The 27091-nt window shown below is 39.5% G+C and overlaps 2 protein-coding genes across 4 annotated transcripts in view; both read right to left on the bottom strand.

Moving 5' to 3' along the window:
- Positions 1-27091, bottom strand: part of LOC146455539 (uncharacterized) — a 362351-nt gene that overhangs the window by 300344 nt on the left and 34916 nt on the right. The gene's annotated exons all lie outside the window — the stretch shown is intronic.
- Positions 1432-27091, bottom strand: part of LOC146455540 (uncharacterized) — a 58342-nt gene continuing 32682 nt past the window's right edge. The window contains exons 3-14 of the mRNA XM_085094282.1: positions 22544-23792; positions 21527-21685; positions 17204-17422; positions 11399-11578; positions 9536-9694; positions 8836-9255; positions 7943-8025; positions 7655-7702; positions 6264-6362; positions 5712-5810; positions 4487-4585; positions 1432-4173 (exon numbers count right to left, since the gene is read on the bottom strand). Coding sequence (XP_084950408.1) covers positions 1930-4173; positions 4487-4585; positions 5712-5810; positions 6264-6362; positions 7655-7702; positions 7943-8025; positions 8836-9255; positions 9536-9694; positions 11399-11578; positions 17204-17422; positions 21527-21685; positions 22544-23765 — 5031 coding nt within the window. The 5' untranslated portion in view covers positions 23766-23792 and the 3' untranslated portion in view covers positions 1432-1929. The remainder of the gene's footprint in view (positions 4174-4486; positions 4586-5711; positions 5811-6263; positions 6363-7654; positions 7703-7942; positions 8026-8835; positions 9256-9535; positions 9695-11398; positions 11579-17203; positions 17423-21526; positions 21686-22543; positions 23793-27091) is intronic.

Below are 27091 nucleotides of genomic sequence, written 5' to 3'. Positions count from 1 at the left end.
TCCTCTTGAAAGTGGTGACATATTTTGTACAACTAATAGATCTAGATCTAGAAAACATTTTTAAACTATAGAGTTCATTCCATCACTTAGTAATGGCACAGGGCGCCCATACAAACTATGTGACCGTTTGTATTTTGAATTTATAGAGGCAATGTATGGGAATATCGAAAATCCTCGTATTATCGTACTAGATTGCGATAGATATTCTCATTAAACATCAAAGTAAACGTAGTTTTACCTTAAATGTTGTGTGTTACCGTTCCTGAGGTTGAAGACGGCGATTTTAGCCATTTGAAGGGTTCGGCGTTGAACGTTCACTCGAGCGTAATAGAAGAGTGAGAAGGGGGGAAAACTTGTTTTGAAAGGGTTCCAGCGCCGGAGCGATTTTTCCCCCAAAAAACGCATCGCTCCGATTTCAAACTTCACAGCATAAAGGTCAAAAGATTTTCGATTCTTCTCGTACCTTCCAATCGAAAATCCATCCAAACGGCCCGGAGCTAGTCCTCGAAGAAAATCAAAATCCCACAGCATTCGAGCGAGTGGAATGCGTAGCAAAATGCTTACGTGCCATTGTCTAACGTCGTCCAATCAGAAAGGGGCAATTAGCGGAACGGTTTGTAGCTGGCACGTAAGCATTTCGCTACGTATTCCACTCGCTCGAATACTGTGGGATTTTGATTTTCTTCGAGGACTAGCTCCGGGCCGTTTGAATGGATTTTCGATTGGAAGGTACGAGAAGAATCGAAAATCTTTTGACCTTTATGCTGTGAAGTTTGAAATCGGAGCGATGCGTTTTTTGGGGGAAAAATCGCTCCGGCGCTGGAACCCTTTCAAAACAAGTTTTCCTCCCTTCTCACTCTTCTATTACGCTCGAGTGAACGTTCAACGCCGAACCCTTCAAATGGCTAAAATCGCCGTCTTCAACCTCAGGAACGACAACACACAACATTTAAGGTAAAACTACGTTTACTTTGATGTTTAATGAGAATATCTATCGCAAGCTAGTACGATAATACGAGGATTTTCGATATTCCCATACATTGCCTCTATAAATTCAAAATACAAACGGTCACATAGTTTGTATGGGCCCCCTGTGGTAATGGCCAATCAAGAGTATTCTAATGTTAGAATGCAATATACAGAATAGACAGACACTTGAAATGTTTATACTTTTAAAGTGAAAATTCACTTAGAAAAGTTTCCAGTAAACATGTAGTCCATTGAAATGCAATAAAAACGACATGCGTGAAAAAATCTACAATAAAAGAGTTGTTTTCTTATATATAAAAAATATTTTACAAATCAGTCCGTTGTTATAAACACTGCTTTACGATTACGATATTTTTTCACAAACTTTCCAGCGTAGTCTGTACGTTTCTGGATGAGACCCACCGCAGTGCAGTGTAACTACAATGTGTCTCCTCTGTTGTTCTTGTCCAATGGTGCAGGAAGCCTCCATATGAAAATTCCTTTGTAAATTTTGTAAATGTACCTCGGACAGCCTCAAACCAGAATGGTAAGGGCCGAAGGACGAGTTTTCCAGAATTATTTTCTTCCTTGAAGTTTTTCATTTGGCAAAACAAACTCCCCTATAACTAACATAAATTGCTTTCTGCAGACTTTATAACGCAAACCTATGCTGCCTCGATTAATGAATCAATTGACCTCGCTAGGTGGGTAACATTGAACTCTTTATCCCTTGTTAGCGCTAATCGTGTTTTCGCGAAAGGAACGTAATTGAAGAAGGTATTTAAACCCTAGCGTAGGGTGATTTACTAGTGGACTACCAGTTATCGGCCTTCCAGGAACAGGGGCCTGGTTGTTGAAGTCTAATAATAACTCAGAAGCAGTTTATCAGTCTTGCTACCGACTACTGCGCTCTCTGCTGCTTCTTGTCTCTCCCCAGTGCTTCTGGTATTTCTAGCATTTCTAGCTCTGTGTGTCTGTACCACTGGTAATTCGTTCTTCTTTCTCTTTCTCTAACTCGCCAAGACACGAAGGTCCAACAGGTTTGTACAATAGTGGATCTCTTGAAACTTTTCCAAGTTCTTCTTCCTCCACCTCGCCGAGACGCGATGGCCAAGTGGGTTTGTACAATAGAGGATCTCTTGAAACCTTTTCAAGTTCTTCTCTATCCAGTGGGTCAAGACGCAAACGCCCGACAGGTTTGTGCAATAGTGGATCTTTTGCAACCTTTCCAAGTTTTTCTCTCTCCACCTCGGTAAGAAACGAAGGCCTATCAGGTTTGCGTAATTGTGGATCTATTGTAACCATTCCAAGTGTATCTATCTCCACCTCGCCACGACGCGAAGGCCCAACAGGTTTGCGTAATGGTGAATCTTTTACAACCTTTCCAAGTATTTCTCTCTCCACCTCGCCAAGACCCGAAGGCCCGTCAGGACTGCGCAATGGTGGATCCCCTTTTTTAAATTTGGCTATTATTGCTCTCTTTACCCTGCCAAGAAGTGAAGGCCCAGCAGGTTTGTGCAATAGTGGATCTATTTCGTATATAGAGCGTTGCGCACCGTTTTCAAGTAACAGCTTCGCGAGAGTCTCATTACTTTCGCTGAAAGCAAGGTCGAGTGGGGTTTTGCCAATTAGGTTAGGCAGGTTAATGTTGCATTCTGATTGAATTAGCAACTTAGAAGTGTTGATAAATCCTTCACGAGCAGATACATGAAGTGGAGTGTTTCCCTCCCAGCCTTGAATGTTCACATCCGCGTTGTTTTCAAGCAACAGCTTGACGAGAGTTTCATCAGTTCTCGTAACTGCAATATGAAGTGGTGTATTTCCCACCCTGTCTTGAATGTTCACATCCGCGTTGTTTTCAAGCAACAGCTTGACGAGAGTTTCATCATTTCTCTCAACTGCAATATGAAGTAGTGTATCTCCCATCCCGTTTTTAATGTTCACATTCGCATTGTTTTCAAGCAACAGCTTGACGAGAGTTTCATCATTTCTCTTAACTGCATTATGAAGCGGTGTATCTTCATTAATGTCTTGAATGTTCACATTCGCATTGTTTTTAAGCAACAGCTTGACGAGAGTTTCATCATTTCTCTTAAGTGCAATATGAAGTGGTGTATCTCCCATCCCGTTTTTAATGTTCATTTCCGCGTTGTTTTTAAGCAACAGCTTGACGAGAGTTTCATCATTTCTCTTAACTGCAATATGAAGTGGTGTATCTCCCATCCCGTTTTTAATGTTCATTTCCGCGTTGTTTTTAAGCAACAGCTTGACGAGAGTTTCATCATTTCTCTTAACTGCAATATGAAGTGGTGTATCTCCCATGCCGCCTTTAATGTTCACATTTGCATTGTTTTTAAGCAACAGCTTGACGAGACTTTCATTATTTTCATCAACTGCAATATGAAGTGGTGTATCTCTCATGCCACCTTTAATGTTCACATTCGCATTGTTTTTAAGCAACAGTTTGACGAGAGTTTTATCATTTTCCTCAACTGCAAGATGGAGTGGGGTTTTGCCATCTGTGTTCCTTACGTTGATGTTGCTTCCTGAATCAATTAATAATTGGGAAATGTTGAAAAATCCTTCACGAGCAGATACATGAAGTGGTGTATATCCGCCAGCGTCCTGGATATTCGCATCAGTTCCATGCTCCAAAATTAGGCGAGTGGCCATGTAGTTGTTACAATAAACCGCCAACAACAAAGATGCTGTTTTATCATTGCTTCTTTGAGCAGTTGCGTCTGCACCGAGATCAATGAGGGTTTTGATCAACATACTTGAAGATGACTGAGTCGCCCACAACAAAGGTGTGGAATTGCTTTGCGCTGAGATATTAATATCAATACCGTCATTTAAAACAAGCTCTATCACGTTTTCCACATCGTCACTTTTTGCACGCCGGTGCAGCTCATTTAGCGTTTTGACTTTCTCGACCATCCCTTGGTAAAGTTTGTCAATGTCATCATGACTTGGCCGTCTCCCATCCAGACTTGACAGAATTTCAGCAGCAGATTTTTTAGAAAATACGTTAACACCGTTTCCCGTAGTATGAACACTCATCTCTTTCACAAAGTCATCAAGGAGGACACTTGCTTTGGAAACGATGTTATAGTTCGCTTCTACGACAGCCGCCTGCAGCAGGTTAAAACCCGACCGTCGGTCCACACTAAGGACAGCTTTGCGGGCTAGTATCTTCAGACTGGACTGCAATTTAAAACGTGAAAGGTGAATTTTACTTCCTAATGCTCTTTTCATATTGACTTTCTAATTGGATTTCTGTCAAAATCGTAAGAAAAAAAAATGAATCGTGTATTGAAAACCATCTTTTGCACTTAGAAAGACTTGAAAAAATTTGGTCGGTAAATGACACCTAAAAAAGTAAGTGAGGAAACGTATAAATCAATATGCTGGACACTTTCTTAATTTTCCTTAATTTTCCTGGTACCTTTTCTTTTTTTTTTAAGGTACAGGTGTAGCTTAAGAAAACCTGACAGAAACTGATTGGTATATATCTTACCGGTTGCTGAAAACTTGGAATTGCGTCATTCTCCAAAAGCAACTGCACTATGGATCGGTAATTTTGGCGTTCAGCTTTCTGAAGAGCCGTGCGTTGAAACTAAAAACACAGAAAGATTGCAGGGTCAGTATAGATACCGTCTATAATTGCAACACTCACACAACATTTACCCACACAAATGTGATTCTTTCAGATCTGTTCCCACGGAAAAAATTGGTCAGTATTAAAGTGAAAAAACACGTATTTTAACGTTCGTGACAACTCACTTCTACAGAGACTAGAAATCACAATTAAACACGTGCTGAAGCTTTCGCTCCTACCAGACGGGCCTCGTTAATTAGCGAGAATGAAGTCTTTTCCCATTTTACATCACACCCCAGGACATCTAGATGTTCCCGGACACCGGATGTGGGTGCGTGCGGTCTCCTTTTAACCTCTTTGCTAACGGTCTGCATGTCTCTCCGGTGTAATCTTGTTTGCAGGAGTCACACTCGATATCATATACCATGTAACAGACCTTGTCCGTCTTCGGCGTATCTTTGGACCAGCAGGGACTTAAACTGTGTTCTTCGGTTTACTGTAGGTGGGAATACAGTACTTCTTAAAGATGCAAGACAAGTGTTCTGTCAATCTGCTGGTACAAGGGAGGCCTTCAGGGCAAATTGTATCCCCTGCCCTGCATTTTTTCTTCTCCTTCCGGACATAACATGGAACGAGTCCTCGCCGGTAAAGCATATTTTCACACAGCACGTTATATCTTGCTTTTACACGTTTACTTATATGGAGTTTGAAAGGCCCACCTCTCAAGCCATTGGCTCCGAGGGCCTCCCCAAAATTTTCGCCATCCTGTTCTGTCTTTTTCCTCAGTGACTAGGATTTCGGCTTTGTTCAATTAAATGTGGAAAACAGACCTCTTGTGTTGTATGTGATGATTGGACTAGAAGTTAAGATACTGCAACTGGTCGGTGTGAGTGGGTGTCCTGTGGACAGTGGTTTTGATGCTCAAGTCATCTTCCACATGGATCTGGGTATCCTCGAAAACCAAGACCCCATCGCCATCCATTTCTATGGTAAATTGTACGTGCGGGTTGATGTTGTTCAGGTGTTCAGTGAGGCATTCAGTGTTGTTACAGTGCAACTCAGTGTTTAAATGTAATTTCTAGTCTCCGGAGACGAGAATTCACTTTATTTCTTGTGTAATAATTTACCTTTTTATCTAACTCACCCTATCTACAGCATTCACATTTGCCCCATGTTCTAACAACATTCTGACAACAGATTCCTGTCCATACCAACAGGCAAGGTGAAGAGGCGTCAGAGAAAACTGGCAAAAATAAAGACAGCACAGAGACATTACATTGGGGGTTTCACAATGGCTATATTTGATTACAACCAGAGAGCAGATTTACAACAGATTAAACTGCGAAACGTCGTATAACCAGCCAGTGATTAAATCCATGGTATAAAGGCGTGATTGGCATGTAACTCTTCAATCATTAGAACAATAGCAGCTGCTACACAATAAAACAATCACAAGGTTATGAGAGCCGCTACATGTATACTACTGGTTTTTCCTAAGTTGTATGCGTCATTAGAATTATCCATTACATTAAAGACAGGTTTGCCACACAAACAATACATTGAAACACAAAACAGCTTGTACACTATACAATGCAATGCTACACGGTACAATTCACGCAACACAACGCGATGCAAAACAATACAACTAATAAGAATGGGTACACGTTAATCTCCACAAATGGAATAGATTTCAAACCTGGTCTCTTTGGTCCACATCTTCACCACTATCAAGAAGCATCTTGACAGTTTCAAATTTCCCAATGATCGAAGCTTCGTGCAGAGCACTTCTGGATGCCTGTAGATAAAAACCCATCTACCTTCGAGTGACAATTACTCCGGGAAAACATGATGATAATACCCTTTAGAGCGGAACTGTCACGGGGAGTTTGCTGTATTTTGGCCAAAACTGGTAAAATATCTGACGAAAAACCTCTTTGTTAACATGAAATTGCTTTAGAATACCGGGAAGAAAATATGAAGGGATTTCTCCGAGGAAGAAAGAACTATAATCAGTTCTTAGCGAGTTCTCTGAAAGACGCAAGAAAAACTTGATAAACCATCGAAAACCTTTTCAAGTTGCAGTCCACTTCTATCCTAGCCATCCACAGCCAAACACAATTAAAACTAGTTTCTGTGCACCAGTGGGGATATTATTAACCATACTGAACCATTATTTCAACAATTCAAATATGTTTTTCGGCCACTCAAAGAAACACTAAAATAGGTGATACTGCCCTTTTAAGACAATGATAAACTTTAGCAGTTTGGCCTATAAATCATCATTTCAAATGTGGGTTGTTGGAAACTGAGTAGAGTAATTCTGTTGAGGGCTTAGTAAAAAAATAATTGACTGATTTTGCTAGTATTTGAGCTTTCGGTTTGTGGCAATGGGGAAATTGCCTTGGTAGCGATTAATTGGCAAGAGGCCTTTTATGATGGTTGCCGTGAATTTTTTGTTTTGAGTTCTTTTTTTTTTCTTCTTCAATGCAGAAGCAAAGGCCATCCTATGTTTTCCATCTTTTAAAGTAACCAGCGCAGAAAATTGTCATGTGAAGAACTTTAGAAACCATCTACTTGAAAAAAATTGACCTTAAATCGTTGAGAATATCATATTACATGTATTTCAAGCAGAGCTCGAAAACCTCAAAACCATATTTCAATTAACAGATAAAACAGGATTTTTTCAGCTTTAGATCCGCCTTTAATTTTCCCGCGCGCAAATATTGTGGAATTCGTAACGTTGTACGCTTGCCCATTATTTCACAAAGGTGAACCTCTACTCCTGCCCAATAGCATATCACACTAAAAGTCCAAAATGGCGGGAGGAGGGAAAAATGGACAATAGTTTATCTACGTTTTGTACCTTAAAGTGTTCGTGCAATTTGTTTAGACAAAATTTGAAATGAGGCGTTATTTCCATAGATTTAAGGCCGATTACTTTAAAGAGTGGAGGTTCCCTTTAATGTGCCCTACATTGTCTCTTTTGAAATTCAATGTAACTCATTCATTCAAAGACTAGCCCGTCCTTGACATTAAGGTCCTAGTAATGTAAAAATTTATATATACATATACCAACTCTACACTTACTTTGGCCTCTTCTGCTCTAATCATCCAGTTCGTAACCTGTTTCCCATCCTACAAACAGGGTAAAGATAAGGAAGAAACATCACCATGCTAAATTCTCTTAAAATTTACGTGACATAAAGAAATACATCATTCGCCCGAATGAAGCAATGTTTAACACCTCTCGATATCCATACAACAAAGCAGGTTACTGCTAACATGACTGTGGTTTTCAATTCTTCGAGTAACACCTCTGCCAAAGGGTCCCCTGCACACGCATATATCTGCTACCATCAAAGTGAAAAGTTCTACCTTCTGAAATTCGCCAGCTAGTCGTGAATCCACTCCTGCTGGATCAGTGTCTTCAGGTAGAAAGCCACTGCTACTTGCTTCCCCTGTTTAGATAACAATAAATTGCCAGTCAGTCCGTTGAATTGTTCAAAATGAAATCGTCGAATTGGTAAATTCTGTATTGCATTCAATTCGATTGACTATGGCCACTATGGTGATATAACAACAGAAAGAATGATCGTACATTTCAAGCTCACTAATGAAATAACTAAGATGCATTATCGAAGGGCAAAGAAAATTGTTCTCCTTAAGGAACTTAACTTTGGTGTGCCCAATCTCTACCATGATCTATGACAACAGATTCTAAATTCCATCATCAGTTTCAATTTTGATTTTGAATTTGTCATAAGAAAATATTTTAATTACCGATGTATGAAGGCTTAACCTTATTATTCCCTAAGTCACTTTTACTTTTAAGTAAATACACGACCCCTTCAGCATAATCTTATACTTAATTACTAATCGTGTATATAGAAGAACTGATTTATTGATTGATTGATTGATTGATTGTTTGATCGATTGATTGGTTGATTGATTGATTGATTGATTGATTGATTGATTGATTGATTGACCGCTGATTGATTATCATGAAACAAGCGTGGGACAAAAAATTCTGTGTCCCCGACGGGAATCAAACCTGTTACCATCTTGACACCGGTCCGATGTAAGCTATTGGGAGACTTATGGCAATCTCGGTCATTTACCATGTTCACATTTGACACTCGCTTCTCATACTTTTAAAGCTTTTAAGATCACCTATACCAAAGCGTCTTCGGTAATGATAACAAGGAGCGGCCACCAAAGTAATTGCCCCATTTTCAAATGTTTTGACCCTCTTTTTTTTAAAAACTTACGTGACATTTCCATGATTGCCTTCTTGCAGATGAAATAGCTCTCTTCTGATATCGTTGTCGTTAATTTCACAGTTTCTACGTTCAACTTTTGTTTAAGTTCGTCGGTGACCAGGAACCGCTCAGCTACTTCATTCAGGTGACCAAAGCGATAGTCACTCCACAGACTCTCAAGGCTTTCCAGAGTAGGACATTGGACAGTAATTTCCAAACAGCCAAGTTTGAATGCCTTTACAAGTGCATTGTGAATGTCTTCTAGTTGCTTAAAAAAACCAATTACTCCTTCGTCTGGCTGATTGCTTGGACAAACTGTATTGTAGTGCATATACAGATCTATGTGCTGTTTGAAATGCTCACTAAATATCTTTTGTTGCTCTTCATCGAGATTTTGTGTCGTGACTTTAAGCTTCAGTGACATAGTACCTAAAAAATAAAAAATAAAAGTATCTTAGAAGTTAAAACTTGATTCACCAATCAAACCCATTTCGTGGCATAAACAAAACGTATCCTAGTTCATGTATTTGAAAATGAACTGCACCACTGAAATTGTTCTTTAAACCAATAAGGGTTAGAAATGATAAAAAAAAAGTTATACAGCTGTAGTTTTTTTTTTCTGAGCCCTTTATACATTGCATGTCAAAAAACTAATCATTGGGTAAATTCTATGCTAAGATAGAAGTAGTTTCTGAAATTCTTCACTTACCTTCAACTTCTCTCAGGGATAACGTTTCAGAAACTCCCTTTTCTTCTCCAGGTGGAGATTGTTGCTCTGAACACAGAGGTCCATGAACTGCGTGTGGTGTGACTGCAGCTGACTGCTGTTTAACAAGTGGCTCAACTCTTGGCAATTTACCAGAATTTCCTGCAAAAATCCATAAAATTTGAATGAGAAATTGAGGTAGGGGTAAAATTGATAGTGATTTTCAAACAGATACATTTCTTAAAACCAGATGAAACCCTACAAAGGAACAAAAATTATAGTCAAATTAATGCATTTATTAAAAAAGATCTTAGCAGTCAAGATTGGGCAACAAAATTGGCCGTACTACAGCAAAGCTGAATTCTCAATGCTGTCGCGTAAATTTCATGTGTGTATGGACGTGAATTTAATTGGCGTTACGATTACGTTAAGTTTAAGAAGCGATGTCTGAAATGATTGCGGAACGTCTTAACAGCGCAAAAGCGAGGAAACATCGACAAGGAAATACAATCGTAAACTGTTTCCGATTGTTTTACGATTTTTATGTAATAGATCAAACACGAGGAAGAGTGTTTCCTCCGATTTCCAAACACCGAGAAGTAGGTTGGAAAAACGAGGCGCAGCCGAGTTGTTTTAACCAACTTCGAGGTGTTTGGAAATAGGAGGAAACACTCTTTCGAGTGTTTGATATAGCTTCTCAAACTATTGATAATTCTTGGAGAAATTCGAAGCAAAAGTTCACAAAATTTTATGATAATTAAGATCACATTTTCAAACCTCCTTCACGGTAGTGATTTCCTTGTTTTCTCTTCATGGATTATTAATGTGTTTGAGAAGTGAACGTGACACGTTTTGACGAATCAGAGGCAAGTATAAGTAATGAAAATGGCGTCCGAGTATGATTGTGCCAATGACGAGGATACTCCTCAAAACAGTGTCAGAATTTGATGAATAACATAAAGGAATACCCCCGCCATAAATGACAGAAAATCTAAGGATTTTAAACACAACAATAAGGCCAATGCTTGAAAGGAAGCGGCCTCAAGAGGAAGAAGACGTTGAGCACGACGCAAAAACCTTCTAATTACAAGCGCCATCTTTGATTTTCGTGCCCTTTTTCACGATGTCACGAGATGAGGTTGGGTAAAGCAATCACGCATATGGAAAACAGAATCGCAAACACAATCGTAATAAGTGAAGGTATTTGAAATAGGGCTATCGCAAACCCTTTGCGACTGTTTACGACGTTGTTACGTGCATATGGAAACCAGGCTTGAACTTTACTGACGTTCGCAAAGCCAAAGTTTAAGCGACAGTAGAAATCCACCTTAATGGACCAAATGAATCATTCGATAACGTACACCTGACTAAGCACATCTCACAATTCACAACCATGTTTCCTTGTAATAACACTCCGTTTAGGGACCTTTTTCAGTTATGTTTATGTTAAAATCTGTTCATCAGGATGTTTTTATGAGTAGAAAAAGTTAAGCAGAATATTCATGAGGCTGTCCTAAGACAACAAAATTTTGACACACTTGAACTTCACTTTGTCACCACCATAAGGAATCATGCATCTCTCATCAGCGGCCAAAAAATACCAAAATTTTATCAAACAAGCTAAAACCTCAAATGTGTGTTTCAGTGGGATTTTCTGAGGTTACGTTTCGAAACGCTGAACCGTCCTTCTTCAGACTTGAGTTACTTCAAGTCGCGAGTTGAATCAAGTACCATAGGCAAGTGAGCGACCAACCCCCGGCTGTTACTTTGTTAGTGGGCACGATATTATGGGAGGTTTAACTGTACTTATAAACACGTAGCAACAGCTTAAATGTCAAATGTATATGTAAATTGAAACAACTGTACCATGGTCAGTATTGGAATCTGAGAGGCTTCTCTTCACTGGCGCCTTAGCAGTCATTGTGCTCAAGGTCACTGTACTTTCTTCAGAAGGTTGCTTAGTTAAATGAGGCTCAGTCTCGGGCAAGTTTACAGCTGGGTGCTGTCCAAAGACATCTTGCATTGCAGGCTGCCTGCTAGAGGGCTCTGGAAGCAAGGAAACAAAAAAGGTTGCAAACATGGTACCCATCTAATGCATTAAATTTATTTTGCTGAAAGTGACGACAAGTGTACCACTAGACAAATAAACATAAACAATGTTATGGGGCTTCATTCTGCATGCCTACCAAACTAACTAAATCAAACCCACCCACACACACACCCGCGCCAGAGAAACAAAATATTTTCAGTTCCATGTTGTTTTCTATTGAAAATCGGTAAGTTCTGATTTTGCTAATCAGGACAAGTCCAATTAAAACAGGACGGTTGGCTGATACAAATTCTGGAAACTAAGTGCTACAAATTTAAGCCACCACAGCTTCGAATATGAAAGGATAATATTTTCTATGGAATTTTAGTAGTCATACATCTCAAGAGAGTCAATACAAGAATGTGCCAACAAGCACCTCCCAACAGAATTTTCATAACGTCCAAACAAACATGGTGACCAAATAAACCATACCATGAACCATCGTCCACAACTTCATACTCCGGGTCATAAGATGCTCTCAGTGCTTTAATCTCTTTAAGCCGCATTCTGTGTTTGACACGTCAATCTTCTGTTGCTTCTGCCCACTTGGTGGGGTCATTTGAGTTAACTATTCATGAATCCACGTAAGGAATGTTCTTAATGCTCTCGCAAATCCTGATTTGCTACCAAAAAGAATGGGTAAACCAGCTGACAGGGCTTCAAAGGCAACAAGACCAAATCCCTCTGATCTAGACGGCATAATGGCAAGATCAACTTTATTCAGTAAGTCTTTCATCTTTTCTCTGTTTTGCACAATCTTTCGCACAGTCAACTGCTCTTCAGTGACGCCACGTTGAAGACGTTTATCTCTTACCTGGTCCTGCTTTCCGTCAGGTGCACCCACAAAGATCAGATGATAAGGCTTGCATTTGATCAAGTGATGAGTTAATGATTCAACAGCTATGTCATATCCCTTCAGCTGAAAGTTGTCATCATGACCACGACCACATAACAACACTTTGAACTCGCCACTCTAATTAGGAGCTTGTTTTAAGTCCCCATATTCCATCTCAAAAAGACCTGGCGTTACAGTGAAAATATCCTGATTCTCCTTGCATCGTCGGAGATATAAAGAGTAAGAATCTTCCAGCCTCGTTTCAACAGGCACAACCAGATCAGCCATTTCACAGAAGATCAACTTCATCCTGATGTTTCTTTCCACCCTTTGAAATAGGATCAGAATAGCTTTTGTACCTATTGAGGTCTTCCGGAGCTGTGTGCACCACTTGCACCTACTTACAGTAAGGAAACCGAGTAGAATTATCTCTTATGACCTACCCTTGCCTACCAAGCTTGACACCATGGCCAACAACAACATGCATGCTAAGATCTTGAGGTGGGAAGCTCAGCCAGTCAAGAGGTTCATGGCCTGGGCGTTCGTTTGCATCAACAACAGTTACCCCATAACTCTTAGCCTCTCTAGTGTCTGTATCTTTACAAGCACTCTCTGGGACCAGGAGAGAGACTTTCAACTTAGGGTGTTGTGACAAATAAAATACAAGCTCTCTGTATAGTGTGGACAAACAACCAGCTAATAAGCACGAGGTGCGAGACAGTGGTTGTCTTAGCCTACGTGCAGACCGACAGGTCACCAAAGCGTAATATAAAGACCTTGTATGGCGTTAAAATTCGATCGAAAATAAAACAATATTTCCTCGAAAACCCACAAAAATTACAGTAACGTATGAAAAAGCTCTCCTCCAATTACGCAGACTTTAGTGTAATTTTTGTAAGTTTTCGAGGGAATATTGTTGTTTTTAAGATTAAAATGTTCGATCAAATTTTAACGCCATACAAACTCACTTATATTACGCTTTGGTAACTTGTGGTTGAAGGATATTTGATCCGTTCCCGAGGAAAATGTGTTTGTGTACAAGAGTGCTTTATATGCGTTTCATCAAAAATTTCGCGAAAACTGTCAGCAGTACGAGGATTCGTCCATTCAAAATAGTATTTCAGTAAAAATCGACAATGAAACCTGTAATTTTTTGTGTGGTGGATATTCCACAAGTGGTCAAGCATTTTCGCCAAAAGAATGTTGTTAATTTACATAACCACGGTTCTTTACAGAACACTCGACGCAGCTGGATCTTGCTTAAGAGCACAATTCTATAAATACAGCCAGACCTTGCTTAAGAAGACGACATTCATACTAGCTCGCCTACAAGAGCAGTTCATAAACGAAAACTTCGCTACAGACGAACTTAACCGAAACCGGTCTCGTACAGACCAAGGAAGTGAAACTTTTGTGTAGGCCAAAAACTTTATCAAGGACTACAGTACAACGGTCAAACACCGGAAGAAAGACAGACTGATGAAACATGTCACGCTATTTTGCTGCTGATTTTTAGTAATAAAATCGTTTTATCCCAAAGAAAATCTGTCATTATTTGAACGGGGAACAATGTCTATATTTAGCATATAATTGTGACAATGAAAATAGAAAGTGCGCAGATAACCAGTGTCGGTAAAGCGAGGTTGACGATAGGAAAGTGTCCGTTGTCCGTATTAACCGGTGCCCGTATTAAGCGGGTTAATTTAAACGAAAATATATGAGCTTTTCGTAGGGACAAACGAAACTGTCCGTAATATTCGGTGCTCTGAATAGCGCTGGGTCATGCTTTTTTATCGCGCTAAGGCGCTTGTGCAAGAAAACAATTTCTGGCGAAGAAACAGGTCGAGTTTGATTATGCCATCAGCGTTCTAAACAAGATTATTTATGCATGTTACGTGTACTGAATTGGATTGCATGTCTTTAGTACAATTTATTGTAAAAACCACTGAAACACTCTTACGCGCACGCGCAATATTTCAAGTCCCACGCTCAGTCTTTCTCACCACCCCTTCCCCCCCCCCCCCCCCGCCTACAATAGGGACCTTCAGATCAGAGTACAAGTACGACTTTCAAATTTCAAATCAGTCCCATCTCCAGAAGTCTTCTTCCCTTCCCGCAGATAAGGAGACCCTAGAAAAATATTGGTGTGAAAAGCGGTTCTCTAAACAGCACAAAGTCGTACTCGTACTCAAATCTTAAGGTCCCTAATGTTGTCTTAATGCGCGAACCATATTCGAAAGATAGTACGAAAACACTGGATGAGGGAGGGGGATTTTACTAGATATTTCCCTTGTATTGTGAGTTGGACGACTATTTGACTCCCAGGGGTGGGTTTTGGCGAAAGTGTCCCATCAATTTGTAACTAATTGTAGCTATGGGGTTAGTTTGTAAAGTAAAGTTCTGTGGTGCTGCGTCGGTGAGAGAGTGGAAACGAATATTTGGTTTTGTGAACTGAGTGGACAAGGTAACTGGAGAGCTTACGTTTCGAACGTCAGCTTTTTCTTCAGGCAAATGATGGAATTGTGAAGTTGTGTGTGGTTTATGTATTGAGCAGTGCAGTTACCCTATTTGTGGAAGCACGGTACATCGAACAAATTAGTCGAATAAAAAGTGCTCGATATTTCCGTGGGGACTAAGATGAAGTGCCAATTTGAAAAGTATAATATTTTTGCCCAAACTTTTCAGGTTTCTTTGTTACCATGATTTAGAGAGATGCCACAGACTGCCTTGCATTTGTAATAATGGTTAGGCAGGTTATCTGGTTTGGACGCTTCTTTGTGATTTTTTTTTCAAGGGATCGAAGATTTTCGTGACATCGCTAGTTTTAGAACCTTTCGTGGCTTCATCACGAAGAGATATTTTTGTTCTGAAAGACCTTGCTAAGTCGTGAAATTCAAAACAGTGAAAGTATCAGTTTGTTTGGCAAAAGACTTAAAAAATTCCTTCTTTCTAAGTTAAATTGACTCTTTGTTGAGCTACACACCTTTTCTTTTTTTTCTTTCTTTCTTTTTTTTCTTCTTTTAAAAAAAAATTAATTGGAATTTTCAATCAGTACCCTTAACTTCTATGGTTTATCCTATAGTTCTAGGAAGTCTATAGTTAATAAGCCCCCGGCTTCTATATAGGCCTCCTAGCCTTAAACACATTTAATATTGTAAATAGTTAAGTATGAACATTGAAATAGTAAGAATATTGTGTGTCGTCTATAATGTATTTACAGTCGAACCTGTATTAAGCGGTCACCCTCGGGGAATGGCTAAGTGACCGCTTAATACAGGTTGTACAGAATACATCACTTAATTGGTTAAGAAAGTTCGGCGTTAAAATGGTATGACAAAGCAGAGCATGGTATTGAAACGGACTAGTAAAACATTAACGCCACGATTGTGCAGCTTATTAGAAACTCAATTGCCTGGCGCGCTATTTTTTACCATATTTAAGTAGTTTCCTGTTACAAAGTGACCGTTTAAAACAGGTCAAGACAATAGAAATCAGCTCGTTGGGACTTAGTTTTGGGTGACCGCGACCGCTTAATAGAGGTGACCGTTTAATACAGGTCAGGATTACAGTAATTAAGGGAAGTAATTTTCGGGACTTTGACAACTGACCGCTTAATAGAGGGTGACCGCTTAATACGGTGCCGCTTAATACAGGTTCGACTGTATGTTGTATTTTTTGGTTAATGGCAAAATAAACCAATTGAATTGAAAATTGACCTAGCCTGCGAGCAAGCTCTCTTAAAACTGTCAGCCGCGAGAGGATATAACGCGAGCGGCGAGCGCACCAATCCTCTCGCAGCTCACCAAATAGAGCTTGTTCGCAGGCTGTGAAAGACCCAGAGTGCTACTGCCTTGTAAAGAGGCCATATTAAGTATCTTTCTTATTATTTCCAAAACACACTTGCATTGTAACCATGCCTGATTTGAATGCTTCCACACACAACCGTACGTGTTTCGCAAAACATAAATATCTTAACAGGAAACTGAAAGATTGCAATTTGTTGCCAAAAATTACATTTTTAGCGAAGCGTCATGTTGAATGTACAAAGAACTTCACTTGGTGGAGATCCTTTTACTTACCCTGGCAAGTTTGACTAAAACATTATATGAGTAAGAAGTCGTAGGGTGGGTAAACAAGCGAATTTCGAGGGATTTTTATAGGAAAAGTCCAAAGATACTCCTGTAGAGTGTTGTGACACAGCATCTAAGATGCCAGCATCTAAGATGTCAGACTTTCCATATAAAGTTGGGTGGTTTCAGTTTTAGTTAGTCTGGTCATCACTTGTCCTTGTTCACAGGGAAAATTGGTACTGATGAATCACAAGCCATTAGATAAATTTGCCTTAGACTTGCATACAGTAGTAGAGTAATGCTGTATGCAGAATCTGTGTTACACTTCAAGCACCCATTGAAAACTGATCCGATAGTAGTTTTGCGAATAGATAAATTTGCTTGTTGGTGGACGGTGGAGTCAACTGTAGCCGTAGGAAGCAGTATTCAATCCAAATCGAAGACCCTGGTACAACCGTGGTCAAGGTCGTCTTAGGACAAACGTATGTATTGTCTTAGGATAAACGTATGTACGCTAGGGCAACATCACCAAACCAATCCTCCACCGCCTTTCAATGTAAATTTTTACCTTTTGTATATCCGGACTGCTTCTGTCCAATGTATAAGGTACCCTTTGATTACATGGAATGACATAAATTAACATGCATGTACATTATGACAGAAATGAGGTTCTGTACCTGAGTCAAGAGTGGAACCTGAACTGCTTTTTCTTTTTCTGTGAGATTGTCTAGTCGATGGCCCATCTTCCCAAACTGTTCCAGAAGCATTCTTTTCTTCATCAAGACAACGTTGCTTGTGTGAAAGGGATGTAAAAACTGTATCTTCTGTGACTGCAGCTGACTGCTGTCCAACTGTGTACTCAACTGTTGGTATCTTCTCACTACCACTGGGGAGGTCTGTAAAAACTAAATTAGATTCCAAACTCAAGATAGGACAAGACAAGACAAAATGATTTATTCCACTCAGCTCATTTTTTTCATGACATACGCTAAATTTACGCAACTAAAACAGAGTTCAACTAAGGAAGGTAAAATTATAGCAACAAAATAGAGAGCGAGTTGGGATCATCCAAATAGCAGGGCTGACCCCAGAAACAAAATACAATTACAGACAGAATTAAGAAAATATTTTTTATAAAAAGTATTTCTTCATGCGATGCGGCAAAGCAGGTAATATAATTAAGTAAAGAGGTCTTAAGGGTTTTACGAAATATTCTAAGAGAACATGTATTGGTTATACATGTACGCAAGGAATTCCAAAGGCTTGGACCAGCGAATTTTAGGGAGCGTAAGCCATATTGGGTGGTATTAACAGAGGCTACGCTACATAAAGATTTCTGTTACATGATTGCCTCGTTGAATGGGAATGAACAGAAGATAGGGCAACTACAGTAGCCATGAGAATTGGTAGCATTTACTAATGCAACTAAGAACGTCCTTTTCCTCATGCAATCTCGTCACAGGTCATCTCCTACATTTTGTTAAGACTGCTTCAAGAAATAGATAACGGGGGTTAATTACACATGTAGTTTGCAAGGACCTGTGGTGCTGCGTCCGTGGGGAATCGGAAACAACAATATAAGCAATAGCCTCCATTTGGCTCAGATATTTGTCCTCGGACGTTATCTGTTCCGAGAAGCGAACAGTTTTCCGAGAGCGAAGCTCGAGGAAAACTGTGAGCTTCGAGGAGCAGATAATGTCCAAGGACAAATATCTGAGCCAAATGGAGGCTATTGTAGTTACTATCCTTCAAATATTTTTTCGCAACATGTAGCAACGAGCTTGAGTATTTGGACATTTCGTTTAAGAACAGTTTACCCGTCAAAAACGTTTAGAACGTATGTTGTTTTCTGATACTGCTTCATCGACCAGCAAGTTTATCTCTCCTTCTGCGAACCGTTTCCCCATCTTGACATTAATTTTAATTGCAAACTTGACGCGCCTTGAAGTTTTTGAAATTGCGGAATATCGCTTGTGGAATATTTAACAATAATTCCATGAGCGCGCGTTGGATATGAGATCGGTAAATAGCCAACGAGGAAGCGCCGAGTTGGCTATAACTAATCTCATATCCAACAAGCGCGAATGGAGTAATTGTGTTATTAAATTCTCCGCGTTTGGATATTGCTGTTGAAGTTTACTGAATTTTTATATTTTAGGAAAAAATTTCCTTCAAATTAAAACGACCGGATGTTGACGCAACCTCCGACCAAAGCGCGCGAAACGTAATGATCACATGACTCCCGCAGCTCTTTGCAAACGGAGTTCAATGAAAAATCGAAAGCGAAGAAAATCGGACACAGTCGGACATCTAAAATTCAAGAAACGTTTAATGTACGAATTATAACCTTTCTGAGACTAGCATTCAAGTGCTTTTGAAGTTCCATCTCATCGAGAAGCGTAATAGTTGTGCACATTTAAGCAAATGTTCTGTTGTGTAGTGCCTAGCGAAGGAAGAGATCAGGGCAAGGACGGCTTTTTTCATGCTGAACTGAATTCCTCGCGGACGATTTAAAGCACTTCAGGTAAGTCCAAGTGTACGAGGTACAACCTCACTGAGACAAGCATTCAGTGCACGTTTTTAAACTTCAAGCTTATTTGAGAAGCGTGAGAACTGTGCATATTTTGTGCAAATGTTTTGCTGAGTAGTGCCAAGCGACGGAAACGAACGGCCGCCGCTCGTACGGATTTCATAGATGAATTTTTCCAGAAGTCCTCGTAAACGCGTAAAAACATATAGGCAGGCATAAAGCTCTTCCTGAGAAATTTCTTCCATTGGCTTTAACCTCTTACCGCCAGGATTTGCAAGCCATCCTGAAATTTTTAAAGGTACCCGGTTGTTATAGTTGTTGTTATGTGATCTAAAACTCGTAAAATCTTGCAATTTTGAAGATTTTAAAGGAAACTTTAGAGATACGTACCATTAAATAGTGTGATACCGAACTTTGTGGTTTTTATTGTTGTTATATTGAGATGGTATTGTTTGGCATTTCTTTTTTTTTTTTATTTTATTTTCTACATATTTCCGAAAAAACTTTCGCTTCCCGCCAAAAAAAAATTTAGCTAAGCGACACCTGGGGCATTCGTTTTCCATATAAGGTCAAACTACCGTAAATGAGCTGATAACCGAGATTTAGTGAACCAATCAGAACGCTATATCCGAGGCTTAGAATTTAATAACATCGGATATTCCCCAGCTTTAGCTGGGATATATTTGGTCACGTGAGGCGTTTAGACCAATCGCGCGCGAGCGAAAATATTTGATGGATTATAATCGGTTTTACCAACGAGTTGATATCATGATAATTTGGCCAATAAAGAGAGCTGACATTTTGAACATCAGCTCTTTGGCAGAGCAAATCAAGGAATTTTGGTTTGTATGTGGTTATTATAGTAGGCAATGGAGCTACACTATTGGTAGGAACGTGGTAATGTGAAAAACATGAATAATTAGTTTAATGGAAAGCATTCCTTGATTCCTTGGACACTGAGAGCGTTGATTTGGCAGATACATTTTTGCTTTTGCGGCTTTCTCTGTGACCATGATGTATGCACATGCATTTGAATTTACACCAGATTGATCATTGGATTTAACCCTTTAATCCCCAATATCAAAGAACAAATTCTCTTATCTTGTCCACAAACATTTCTTATACAAGTGCTGGTGAAGAAGTTATTAGAATATCAAGAAATTCACCCTAAGTGATCAAAATTATCCTTAATTCTCATGACCTTAAGGTTTGAACGTGCATTGATATTACTCTTGGAGAAATTTGATGGTGATCACTGTTAGGGCTTAAGGGTTAAGCATGCTTCTAATGCATCAGTTAAGTACCCATTCCCCTGGGAATTAGTGGGGCACTTTTTCTCTTTGTCTGTCTCGGAGGGGGGGTTGACATTAGTCTACCCTGGGATATTTGACAGTCTCGTAATTTTCACCTCACAGCACTGTGCCTTCCGTAATAGAGAGAAATAAGAAATATTTGAGACCTACAATCCTGACCAAATATTCAGGACAGAGGCCTCTGTGGTGCTGATTTAGACATGGTTCTATTCGCGCCTCTCCCTTACAATGTTGATGAACGAAGACGAGTCTACACGTGTGATATCCAAGTGTGTTAATGCTCAACACTGAATACGGGGCAGGGGGGATTACATCAATAAGTGACAATCAGCAAAAATGTTGATTCCGTTGAGGCAAAGTCTTGTGGAGGGAGGAGAACTGCAGAACCGGGAGACAAACTGTCAAAGCAAGGACGAGAGACAACAACAAACTAAACCCATATATTATAGAACTACGGGAATCTAACCCGTGCAACACTGTTGAATGGCCAGTGCTCTCACCACTACACCATAACCTCTTTCTCACATGGAATGTTACGTGAAATCATTAGCACGCCATGTTTATATAAAATGTTTTCTTATGCGCTAGACAGTGAACAGGTGATGGCTCCGTCGTGTTGCCATAAAATCACGGCAGCTTGAGGACTCTGTGGCCAAGAAGAGGAATATATCCAAAGCGGAAGTTACATGCTACCTTTGACTGCAACAACTTAGAATAGAATAGAATAGAATGTAGATGTAGAAAATCAAAAACAACATTAATGCCTCTCTTATAGCTTGAATCATAGCTATCGCAGATCGCAATGATATCATCGGAGACAACTGCAGAAGATAGAACTGACCAAGTCCTATTACTTTACGTAGTTTGCAATTGTGTGATCGAAACACCATCATAGCTCATATTCGCCAAATTTAGCTGTCTAGAAAGATTAGTAATGACTTTCTTTTGTCTTTCTTCTCTTCTTTTGGATTTTCTCCTGATAACATGCTCAAACCACGCTCAATCGAACAGTCTTATAGTTTATGTAACTCCGTGGACCAGTCCAGGGAAAAGGTAGTCCATGGAGCAGACTAAAATACAACTAAAACCCAACATATAAGCTAATACATGGAGCGATGATAACTAAATTTATATCTAAAAGAAATCAAGCCCCATACCTATAGGGTCAAAAGATGTTTCTGAAAGGCTTGGTTTTCCTTTCGCTTCTTCATCAAGATGCAGTTGCTGTGAAGGACCTTTACCTGGTGTGACTGCAGCTGACGTCGGTTCAGCAGGGGTCTCTTCCCTTGGAATTTTTACAGTGGTACTCAAACGGTCTGTAAAAAATAGACACTATCATTCAATATTGTGGGATCATCTCTTGCCCTAACAGTGATCAGCATCAAATATTGCCTTCTAATATAAATGCTTATTTAACCCCTGAGGTCATGAGAATTACGGATATGATCACCCAAGGTCAATTTAATTGATATTTAAAACTTCTCTCCAGTACTTTTAGGAGAAAAGTATGGGGACAAGAGAGGAGAATTTGCTCTTTGATATTAGGGGGTTCAAAGGGTTAATAAATAGAGCCATCAGACTGAGATTTCAAACTTAACAATTTGGCAATTACACTATCAGCAAGACCTGGTAGCACATAATAATGCCTCCACCTTGGCTGAAATGTTACAATTAGCTACCCCATTTAATGACGGTCTCCCCTTCTCCTTAAAGAAATAGATATAGATGATGCCTATATCACCCTTGAATTAATGAGCGGCACAAATTCTCTTGTTTTAAGGTAGACAGTATTAGGACTGCACAGACGAGTTCAAAACAATGATGGTCATATTTCTCATGTCTACAACCTTATCACTACATTCCGACTTCGCACCTACTTGAATCATTAACTCCCAAGAATGCTGTAAAAACGTGAAACATATCCAAATTTCTATTTCTATTATTACGATCTTGATAAGCAACCAGTCTTTCAGAACTGTAGTGGTCAATAGGTTTCATTTTCACTTTAACTGTCACACAATAGGATTCCATTAACAGACTGAAAGGTTAGAACAAATTAATACAGGACCATAAATTCTACTCTTGGAGTTAACGGTGTTTATAATTATAACTACAGCCTGAATTTGCAGTTGCATTTGGAATGGAAACGATGAAAACCAAGCAAGAACTCATACCATGAACCATTCTGCACATCATTTCCACAAAGGCTTCACATTGTTCCTTCCAACTGTACTTGCTGCCATAAGAAGCTCTTAGAAACTTGATCTCTTCAAGCCGCACTGCATGACTGGCACGGACACCTTCAATTGCCTCTGCCCACTTTGTTGGGTCATCTGAGTTAACTATCCATGATTTTCCATAAGGAATGTTCTTTAATGCTCTAGCAAATCCAGACTTGCTACCAACAAGAATGGGTAAACCAGCTGACAGTGCTTCAAGGGCAACAAGACCAAAGCCCTCTGATCTGGACGGCATAATGGCAAGATCAACTTCATTCAGAAAGTCTTTCATCTTTTCTCTATTTTGCACAAACTTTCGGACAGTCAGTTGCTCTTCAGCGATACCACGTTGGAGAAGCTTTTCTCTTACCTCATCCTGTTTTCCTTCAGAAGCACCAACAAAGATAAGATGATAAGGCTTGCTTTTGAGCAAGTGATGAGTAAATGCTTCAACGGCAATGTTGTATCCCTTTAGTTCAAAGTCTTCATCATCACCACGACCACATAACAACACTTTAAATTCACCACTCTCATTAGGAGCTTGTTTTAAGTCCCCAAATTCCCTCTCAAAAAGACCTGGTGTGACAGTGAAAATATCCTGATTCTCCTTGCATCGTCGGAGATATGAAGAGTAAAAATCTTCCAGCCTCGGTCCAACAGGCACAACCAGATCAGCCATTTTACAGAGATCAACTTCAACCTGGTGTTTCTTTTCACCCTTTGAAATTGGATCAGAGTAGCTTTTGTACCTACTGAGGTCTTCTGGAGCAGTATGCACCACTTGCACCCATTTGCAATTAGGAAATCGAGTAGAATTATCTCTTATGACCTGCCCTTGCCTACCAAGCTTCACACCATGGCCAACAACAACATGCATGGTGAGATCTTGAGGTGGGAAGCTCAACCAGTCAAGAGGTTCATAGCCTGGGCGTTCCTTGGCATCAACAACAGTTACCCCATAACTCTTAGCCTCTGTTTTGTCTTCATTTTTACAAGCACCCTCTGGGACTAGGAGAGAGACCTCAACTTTAGGGTGTTGTGACAAATGAATTGCAAGCTCTCTGTTTAGTGTAGACAAACCACCAGCTGATGAGGTCCACTCGCTACCAAGAAGAGTTACTTTCAATTTTGCACCATTGGAAAAATAGGGTTTTGGTTCAAGCACTTCTTGAGACATGATTTCAAAGCTGACCTTAACACAAATCTGCAAAACAAAAACATGGAGCCTTCATGTAAAGCTTCACATACTCCTCAGTAACTTTGGGTCTTATTGGAGAGCCGGTCAAACATAAGATCCACAGACTTATAATTAGTACCAACATGTACAGTATAATGAACAACACAACGCGCATTTTAATTACCAGTACCACACTATTTATGCCCACGCTAGAGTATGGCATTAAATACCGATATATCTACTTTAAAAGTTCTGTTATGCCTATGCCTCTCTCTCTCTGTTAAGTCCCATCTGTCTTATCTATTTACCAGCCTGAAGAAAATTCACATGAGGAAGCACATACGGAGTGAATAAGCCCCAGGGAGAATAAAGAAAGCATTTACAGCATTTGTAGCCAGGCACATCAAAAGATCTTTATTGAGCCCTAATTCATCAATGAAAGCAGCCATTTCTTAAATGATTGGACAAGACTGGTTGAAGTGCTAGACGCCCGGCCTAACTACAGTATGTCACTGATCTACAGTATATGTGCTGCATACATGTTTGAAGAATGAAACCCAACATCATTATATACATACCACATGTACACTGAGAAGTAGTAGCAGTAGTAGTAGTAGTTTTTCTTTATTTAGCGAGGGTAATACATAATGGTGCCTAACAGTAATAAACTTGTAGCACTGAAGAGTGACATGTGGTTCTATAGCTTGGTGTACCTCAAAATGTCCTCCATGATCAAGAAAAATACAATGTACACCACAATTGGAATTCAACGTCAGACAACCAGCATTCACTATTTTTTATTTTTGTGTTTTTATGAAATAAGAAACAGATAAACCTTTATAGAAAGCAGACGTATATATAGTGCATTACACTTTACGACTACTGGGTTAATCAAGTCTTTCAAAAAGTCTTCTCAGATGTTAATAAATTCAATGACGAGTAATGACAGTAAAGCTGTTTAGCTTCAAATTGAATAACCAATGCTTCTTCAAAAAGTTAAAATGGTCTTGAGTAAAAGTTATGTTAAAGACCCATGTTCACCTAAAAGGCATTGCGCGTCTAGCTGATTTTCGCACAGACGGAAAATGAGAAAATCACCAGCGAGCACCAAAGAGCGAAAGAAATCCACGTTTATCGAGGTTATTTTGTGGATTATCGCTATTTTCCCTTTCATCAAGCTTTGTGTAATATCCTCTCGCTTCATTTCTGTGGATATTTTCATGAAGAGTCTTCGCGAGGAAAGGAAAATCGGATATCGAACAAGGCGTCCCGCTTCGTTTTGTCACAAGGACTATTTCCCTGTAATGTTAAAAAAGGAATTCATTTTCTTTGAAATCGAAAAGTATTTTCAGTTCAGTGTTTAAGGAAATTGATAATCTTTACATGTGAATTACTTGGTAGCCGTGTTCTTAGGGTGTTTTGGAGTATTAGATCGAGCACAACTCGTTAGCTTAGAGCAAAAGTTCCGATTGTTAGTGTGTTATGAACGAAAGCTGTTTAAATACAGGTTCTTAGATTTTCCCGTTTTAATCGCCCTTTCGGTAAACATCCAGGAAATAGTAATAATTGCACCCTTCCAGCGCAATATCCTGCTGTCTCATCTAATAACGAGGAGTTGAGCTATTTGCTCTACTGTAAAACTAATTTTAGCTGAAAGGCTTACCGAACTTAATTGTTATTCTCAGAACATATAAAAAAAGGTCGACCGTTGTACAACTTTGAATTGCCAGAATGAGTTACCATAAGTGGCCGAAGTGTACCTGTGAACGATTACGAATAAACCAGTCGAGAGTTCCAGTACTGTTGAAGGTTTATTTCTACCTCGCCTCCGCGGACGAATTACAACGACCCTGTACCCCGGCATCCGTAACAAGTGCCACGCTGCAAAGTTTAGTGATCTACGAAAGTTTTCCCCGCCTTTTTTCCATTCAACAACGCCCGCGTTTTTACATTTACCTCCGCGCATCGCCTGCGCATAAAAACCGTTTGGTTAGCCGAAAAACACTTGTCAGTAAATACTCTATGGCAATCTTTAGGATAAAATAATTGTTCAATTCATAAACCATTGGAAAAATTGACGTTGACTTGTAAACTCACTATTGACAAGTTATGGTAAAATATTCAGTGTTGACGATATTCCGCCAGGACTGGTATATGTTATTGCAAAATACCGTGCTATTCTTGTATTGGTTATTTACAATGTAAAAATCACAAAACATTGTCGAACACATTAATTTAAAAATATTAGCATAAAATGCCAAAGTCGTGAATTTGTAACGTGGATATAAGCAGAAGTCCTCTTCATTGTTTATAAACGTGGTTCACACCAACCTCGTTCCCAGGTTCTCTCCTTTTCACGTCCTGGGGCGTGAAGAGGAGAGATCCTAGGAACGAGGTTGTTTCATAACATCAATTTTAATAAAACGTTAGGATAAAATTGTTCGCATCATCAAGCAGGCGTGGTGAAGATTGAGCCATTCCTGATATTTTTGCAAGAATTTACAAATTTAAAAAAATTGTGGAAAACTCTTAGGAAACCATTGTCAGAGATTAAACTCGTTCTTTCAAGGGAATTTTAGCGAGGTCTTTGAAGTAGTCTTCTCAAATGACGGGTCAAATTTGACTTCCAAGTTTTTCCAACCTTGCAAAGTGACTTAGTACTGGCGTGGATCAATCGCTGTGAAAAACCTCTCAAACGGCTTTCCCTTCTCTTGGCCAGCGCCGCCACTTAAGTCATACTGGATCCAATCTCATAGGCCACTACCAAGTTCGGCGCTATCTTGAGAAAAAATGGAAGCTGCCCGTGGGTCCCAGGCGCCCCTCAGTAGTGAGAACTCTGGGTACGAATACGAGAAAGCAGTGGGGATGGGGACCGAAAGTTGGCAGGTCGGGATACGGTGAGAATAAGTCCAGGCTCGAAGATATTAGCATTTTAGTACTACACTGTAAATTTGAGGGTAACTAAAGTTGATTGATTTATTGATTGATTGATTGATTGATTGATTGATTGATTGATTGATTGATTGATTGATTGATTGAAAGGGACTAATATGAGTCTCTGCATGGAGTTAACCCTTTCCCTACCAAATTTTTTGGCCCATTTTTCCAAAACGGTAGAGAAAACCCAGCTTGCTAATATACCATTAAAACGTCTTAAAAGTAGTAATTCTTGATGAGTGTAAGTCATTTCTGAAATCAAGATACTGAAGAAAGCCAGATTTTTGATAGAAATAGTTTTTAAACAAAAATTAAAAACTACAAAATTTCACTATCGACTCATGTGATAGGTACACCTCAAAACTGTAGCTTATTTTGCAGCTCTTTAT

The sequence above is a fragment of the Pavona decussata genome, unplaced genomic scaffold (genome assembly GCF_977016875.1).
Source record: "Pavona decussata unplaced genomic scaffold, jaPavDecu1.1 SCAFFOLD_273, whole genome shotgun sequence".
NCBI classification, from domain to species: domain Eukaryota; kingdom Metazoa; phylum Cnidaria; class Anthozoa; order Scleractinia; family Agariciidae; genus Pavona; species Pavona decussata.
The sequence above is the reverse complement of the archived record's forward strand: the minus strand, read 5'-3'. Positions and strand labels throughout refer to the sequence as shown.